Here is a 7,292-nt window from a genome sequence, read left to right as displayed (position 1 = left end):
AATTCCCGGTAGTCAATGCAGAGCCTCATCGAGCCATCCTTCTTCTTCACAAACAAAACTGACGCGCCCCATGGTGAAAAACTCGAGCAAATGAACTCCTTGTCTAGAAGTTCCTGAATCTGCTTCTTAAGCTCTGCCATCTCTGTCGGCGCTAATCGGTACGGCGCTTTGGATATCGGAGTCGTACCTGGCATAAGCTCAATAGAAAACTCCACCTCTCGCTCGGGTGGCGTACCAGAGACGTCCTCGGGAAAAACGTCTAAGAAATCTCTGACAATCGGAACATCTGCGGCTGACTGACTGAGTGCCTCGGGGACAGATATAAAGGTTGCTAAAAATGCCCGACACCCTCTGTGCATGAGCTTCCTAGCCTGAACATAAGGTATAATGCGCGGTAAAGAAAAGTACCTGTCTGGCTCAAATAAGAACTGCTCCATTCCCGACGGTCGGACTAGAACAGATCTCCGCTGGAAGTCTATCAACACTCTGTTCCGCAATAGCCAGTCCATCCCTAAGATTATGTCAAACTCTGGCATCGACAACACTATAAGATCCGCATATACAAGATTTCCATGCAACTCCAGGTCTATGTCTCAGATCACATTGGTAGCTGCCATCTCCTCGCCTGACGGCAATACTACTGAATAGGCTACATCTAGCCCAACAGTCTTGACCTTGAGGAAATTAGCAAAGACCTCCGAAATAAATGAGTGAGTGGCCCATAAATATATCAAGGCCTTCGTAGCGGAACCAGATATAAAAATCCTCCCTGAAAGATCGGAACTCTAAGTTGAACCCAATAGTTACAAGCCTCTAAATACGTATTTGAAAATTTGCGAAAAATTTAAAATTTTTCTTTTTAATTAATTAAAATGCATCATTCATAAATAAATAACTGATAAAAGTTTAACCATTCGAAATAGCAGCGGAAGTAAATATTTGTTTGCAAGATAATAATTTAAAACAATTCAACAACGAAGAAATTTGTTTGAGTCAAAATAGTAAATGCTAAAATCATGAGGTCCTCGGGTTCCACTACTGCCGACCCAAGCTAGCTCACTGGTCCCCGCCCTCGGTCCCTGCATCATCGGTACCTACAACAATCAAGTCTAGTGAGTCTAAATACTCAGCATGCATATATCGTAAATAACGAGTAAATAAATAATAAAATTGCATGCAAGTGAAAATATCATGTCGTGAGGCATAACGTAAAATATCGTGTCATGATTAATTATAATACGTGCATAACTGAACTGAAAATCATAGTGAAAATGTTTGCTCCTTCGAGCTCTGTAATGAAATAGTATGTAATAATTTTACTTGGTGAGATTATGGTCTACGCTAGTAGCCCCTGAACTGAACTGAACTGAACTGACCGGTAACTGGCGATCGGGTGGTACAAAACTNCGGAGACAATTTTTCTCTTCAAGAATGAAGCAATTGGCCGATGGACCTTCAGCTGTAGGAGGTTGGAAATGGATGGAACCGAGAGAATAAAGAGGAATGAAGAGGGTGTCGGTTGGTGGTGGTTAAATAGGTGGGGGGTAGCTAATAATAATACAATAATTAAATAGTTAACAATTTGGTTAATGGACTTTTATTTGTTAATTAAAAGTTTAAAAAGATATTTAAGCCCAATAAGCTTAAAATTAGGTCCATTAAATCCAAAAACACTTCCGAAAAATATTTCGTGTTCGAAAGATTTTGAAAATACTAGCCGAACCCTCAAAAATCCCCCGATTCGATAAAAATTGCGTACCTTTAAATATTAAAATCCTCCAAGTAAAAATACCCAATAAATTCTCAATTCTTGAAAAATATCTTTAAAACATCTTAAATTAAATAATAAAAATTAATCGTGTAATAAAAATAATTTTCCTGAAAATTATCCGGTCTCCCTTCCTCGTTCGAGCGCGAAATTAAACTTAAAAATTTTTAATGAATGAACCTTTAAAATTTCATGAATTAAATTCTACCGTGCATTAATTATGCATAAAATGCATAAAAATATTTAAACACAAATTAATGAAATAAAAATGCATTTAAAGCTTTAAAATAATTTAATAAAATACCAAAAAAATTTAATAACTTGCATGCATGCCAACTTTTTAAATTATATTTACTAACATGCTAAATTACCACTTTTTAAATAAGTCTTTATTAACTTATCTCAATACTTCATCTCCAGTCCGGCCTCACTTATTTAACTGAAAAGGTGACAATTAAACTACTACGTAAAATAAATAAATTTAAAGAAAAGAATTTAAATACTCATGCAATAAAAATCATTTTAATTTAAATACTAAAAATTATGCATGGCTTATACGCAGTCCAAGTTACGGGTTCTACAAAAAGACTTTGGTCAATACAAAGAGTTGTACAAACTCACTTCAGTTTTGGACTTAATAATGTGAAACTGAAACTCCTAGTTAGAAAACGATTTACAGTACTCAAATGGACTGAAATAACTTAGCACAACTGATTACAACAATATCAGTTTGTGCTTGTAAGCTCGAAGTATAGCCTTAAATGCTATGAATGCATACAATAAGCGTGAGCTTTGAAGTTTGCAAAGATTTCAGCAGAGTAACAGCTCAGTTGATAATCTCTGCTATTTATAGGTTTTGCCTCCAACGATAATATTGAATGCGATTTGAATATTTATATCCGTTGTTTGCCACGTCAACATTCTTCTGACAATCGTACACTACGGTATTTTTGAAATGCGACGATCTCACTACTAGTTGCAGTCTGTTTTTGTACAGTTGTCGGTTGAATGTTCTTTTCCTTAATTGATGCGTGTACAACTAAAAGATCAGCTGATAGGCTATAACTGATAAGCTTACAACTGTTTGTAGCAACTGATCAGTTTCCAACTCATCAGTCAGTTGTCTGCGTAGTTCAGTCAGCTGGTTCAGTTGCTTTCGATTATCTTCACATTAATCTTCAGTTATAGGCAACCGATAGTTTGCATATTTTAGATTGATCAGTTAGTTCAATCTATTAAATGCTCAGTTTGTCAAATTTCAGAAATTCAGTTTCCAACAAAATCGATCCTAACAATGTCTATTATCAGCAGAGATATATTAAGAGTTTTAGTTTGACAATATTTAAGTCCAAACTGAATTGAGATCTTGCAACTCACTTGTATAATACAAAGTTTTTTAATGTGAGCCTTCAGAACGGAAGGAGGGATGACGCAGGAGCTTGAGTTTCTGAAAATCTATAAACATACCTGCGCATTTTTCACACTTCAGTTTACCATTTAATTCACTTAGCCAATCTTGTTGACGATTTGTTGTAATATGTCAGTTTGGTCTTTTTTCTATACTTATTTGTTAGTCAACTGACATAGACACTTGATAATATATATAATTTAGTTGTCAATGCACTTAAATTAATAATAAGAAATAAAATTCTATTAAGTGTTTATTTAACTCTACTTCTAAATACTACACCCAATTTTACATAAGAAAATAGAATAAAAAATGAGAAAATATAATATTGTTAGATTAACCAAAAACCCTTGTTTATAAAATAAGAAAAAACATAAATAAAAAATACAAATTATCAAATCAAATCTCGTAACAATAATTTATTTTTTATAACTACAGTAAGTATTTCTTTTTTTAATTAAATTTTTGTAAGATAAAAAAGTAGAAGACATAAAATAAAATATTAAAAATATAAAAATGAAAAACCTACTCTGGATCCATCTAGCGAATCAGAATCGGACAGGTGGCATAATGCGGGGAGCAGCCACCAAACCACGAGCCTGGCACACTAGAAAGTTCTCTGCGCTTTCATTTCTCTCTGAAAACCCTAACTCCGAATCTGCTTGATCTGATTTAGAGAGAAATGTCCTCGTTCAGTGAAGCACCGCCGGGTGATTCCAAAGCCGGAGAGAAGATCTTCAGGACTAAGTGCGCGCAGTGCCACACCGTCGACAAAGGCGCCGGCCACAAACAAGGTTATCCCCTGATCCGATGCTATTCTCCTTGTGAATTTTTTTGATTTTTCAAAATTTATTTATTGGTATTAGATTTCATTTTAATATTTTATTTAATCTGTGTATTAACTTTTGAAAGCTCTTACCCACTTAGATTCTTGATCGAATTCTGCACGCGTGATGGCCACAAGGTTTTCCTCAATTGTAACTAACGTAGTTGGTTAGGCTATAATTTCGCTATTTACTGAACTTTGATTCATATGTTCTGATTTATTTTATCAGTTAATTTTGTGATTGTATACACACATCAAAGGTAACTCCATTGAATTCCTGTTTATCCAGTGCTACAGTTAGAACTTTTGTTCCGTGTTAAGTTTCTCCATATCTTACTTGTGATACCCCACCATACGCAAATCCCAAATTGGAGCGGGATCTATCCGATATATGGCTCTACTATTGGTTGCTTGTTTCTACTATTATATTATCTCTGAGGCACTTCGTCCTCTTTCATTTCTTTTAATTAAGTTAACTTCTCCTGGCTGTATCCGAATTTGAGCATGTATATTACTGATAAATAGAGGCATGATTGAGTTGGCCGCTTTGGCGGCTCGTGCGGGAAGATTAGGGAGTTTGGTTTGGTTTTAGATGAAAATTCAAACCAAACCATATTTTATCAATTTCGAAAATTTGGCTCGTGTGTGAGATTAGGGGTAGCAATCATGTTACAGAATTTTGCAACTTATCGGAAGACCTAAACTTATGTGGTCGTGGTTATTTTATTTGGTCTAAGTCTGCAATAGATAAATTCTAAATGTAACTATAATATTTACAAAGCTCACTTATAATAGAACACAAGCTAAAAATCAAATAAAATATTTCTATAGTCAAGAAAAATCATACTTAATTAACATTTTTTTATGTTAACTTAATCAGTTTGGATCAGTTTGATTTATTTTATTTTAAAGCAAAACTTGGGTCAAGGGTCAAGCCAATTTTTCGATTTGGTAAATTTTGAAACCACTCTTCCCGTGATTGGCTGAAAACAAATTCAAACCATGTGATTTGGTTTGGTCTTACATTTTGGTTCGGTTTGGTTTTTGAAGACCCCTAGTTAAGATGATGGTGCCATGCCTAAGTTCGCATTAACTATTGGCATATCTTTTGTTATATAGAATCAGCTTTTTGCCTCGGGTTAATGTTCTTCGTTCTACTTCATGCTTGTAATTTTCTAATGCACGTGCATTAATTATATTATCATGCCTTAAAAATATCTAGGTCCCAACTTGAATGGCCTATTGGGAAGACAATCTGGTACTACACCTGGTTATTCTTATTCTGCTGCCAACAAGAATATGGCTGTGCACTGGGAAGAGAATACCCTATACGAGTACCTACTTAATCCTAAGAAGGTATTTACCTTGCACTGTGTGAATTATGTGATTGGCAGAATTGAGATTGTTTGCTATAAAAAAAATTCTTCTAGCTTGTCGAGCCTTGCCTGTGTTTATTCGTTAGACAAAATGTTTTGCTTTATTTCGTATTGCCCATAACAGCATCTAGATTGTCAATGTCTGAACTGAAGAATGCGTGCTTCTAGAAATTTTTTGGGACGGGAAGTTCTCGTCTTTTTGACTCGTTCCAGGGGATAAGAACTTGAAGTTGCCCATTAGAGGTAGATTTTGTGCATGTGGTTTGTTTTGAGGTTTATGCGGAAAAATAAAATGTTTTTTGGTGGCTCTATGGGAGAATCACTGGTGGACGTTGATTCTGAATTTCTGATCATATAAATCATTAACGATGAACAAAAAAACTATAAACATACTGAGATTTGAAGTGACAATTATCCTGATAATTAGCTCATGATATTTTGCTCTGAGAGGGTTGATTTTGAATTGGCAAGTGTCAAAAAAAAAAAAAAAAAAAAAACTTGGGTTGATGGTCTAGTCCTAAGTCTCTGGCTATATGGTTGTTTAAAAGTCTGTCAGCTTGTTGGAGAGCAGAGTAGGGTGATGGGTTTGTCCGAATCAGTTCTAGATTTGCATCTTTCTTCCCCTTGTCATGTGGGTGGCAGGACCACAATCACTGTTGTTTGTTTAGGTGCATTTCTGTTCATCCGATGAGACTGCATTTATCTTACATGCTTTGTTTGGTAGTTGTTGGTACTGCTAATTTTAGACCCTGATTCACTGTGCGTCCATCCAGAATTTTTCTGGATTACCTTTTAATGTGATCATTTGGGGTCAGGACCTTGTTCTCAATGGACGTTACGCTATGGTTCTCTCTGATATAAAGATTATCACCTTTGTGGCCCCACCCCTTTTTGGCTGGTTCAATAATTGGATTTGGCTTTCCCCGCTCGTTTTGCTGTCATTTTTTTTTTTTGGCCTCTCGTTATTCTGGTGACGTACATGTATACCGTGGCCCGTTGTTCAGTTCTCTGATTCTCTGGTGTGATATTCGCAAAAGTGTCCCATTGCTACACAACCGTCTTACATTCAAACAGTTAATCGTCATTTATTATTATGTTTTAAATAACTCTATTTATTAATTTTATTAGTGGGATAGTATGGTTTTTTCAGATAGCAAACCTGATTGATTTCAATAAAATCCGAAAATGACTTATTTGTGTTGGTGCAGTACATACCTGGAACCAAGATGGTTTTCCCTGGTCTTAAGAAGCCTCAAGAGCGTGCGGATCTTATTGCGTATCTTAAGGATGCAACTGCTTGAAGATTCTTATCTCCTAGAGAGCACTATCACATTTTTTGACCGTTGGAAAAATTTGTTATTGATTCAAATGGGGTTTTACCTCATGTAAAAGTACTTCGATGGTGATTTGTTAAATAAGAGCATCATACTTTTTAAGCTGTATCGTGTATCTGTCTGCATAAGTAGAGAATTCATGTGCTTGTGATGATTCCGGTTTTCGCCTCAGTATACTGAAGATCTCTCTAATTTAAATGATCTCTGGTTTTCTTGTTTCTCTCTTGCGGTTATTCATTTCCGCATTGTGGTTTATTATGACTATTATTGTGAGGATGTTGGTGAGATGAAATTGATAACTTTATCATATCTCGTTGTGAGTGTTGATAATTTCATCTCATGGATATGCAAAGGTAGTTGAGGTATTAATTTTTTATGTTATTAATTAAATGAGGATTTAAACACAAAATAAAATTGTATTAGAAGAAATTAAATTATATATGATGACAATTTAAATCTAGTAATTAAAAAATTAAAATTAACATCTTCAACCTTAAGATTTTTTAATTTTTTTTTTATAAATTTTACTTTTATTTTTAAATTATTTATTATTAATTTTAATTATACAAAATAACTAGAT

At 34.7% G+C, this 7,292-nt stretch overlaps 1 protein-coding gene across 1 annotated transcript; it reads left to right on the top strand.

Moving 5' to 3' along the window:
• The first annotated feature begins 3,729 nt into the window (after positions 1-3,729).
• On the top strand, positions 3,730-6,932 carry LOC140973525 (cytochrome c-like). The gene is made up of 3 exons (XM_073436407.1): positions 3,730-3,970; positions 5,225-5,358; positions 6,587-6,932. The coding sequence occupies exons 1-3, from the start codon at positions 3,859-3,861 to the stop codon at positions 6,677-6,679; spliced, it is 339 nt and encodes a 112-aa protein (XP_073292508.1). The 5' UTR covers positions 3,730-3,858; the 3' UTR covers positions 6,680-6,932.
• The last annotated feature ends 360 nt before the right edge of the window (positions 6,933-7,292 follow it).

Source organism: Primulina huaijiensis, chromosome 3 (assembly GCF_012295235.1).
Source record: "Primulina huaijiensis isolate GDHJ02 chromosome 3, ASM1229523v2, whole genome shotgun sequence".
NCBI classification, from domain to species: Eukaryota; Viridiplantae; Streptophyta; class Magnoliopsida; order Lamiales; family Gesneriaceae; genus Primulina; species Primulina huaijiensis.
This window is presented reverse-complemented; position numbering and strand designations above follow the sequence as displayed.

Bases quoted from the DNA above. Each gene is read 5' to 3' on its own strand.
- LOC140973525 (XM_073436407.1), top strand. From the start codon at position 3,859: ATGTCCTCGTTCAGTGAAGCACCGCCGGGTGATTCCAAAGCCGGAGAG. The intron at 3,971-5,224 runs GTTATCCCCTGA...AAAAATATCTAG, and splicing joins AGGCGCCGGCCACAAACAAG to GTCCCAACTTGAATGGCCTA. The intron at 5,359-6,586 runs GTATTTACCTTG...GTGTTGGTGCAG, and splicing joins ACCTACTTAATCCTAAGAAG to TACATACCTGGAACCAAGAT.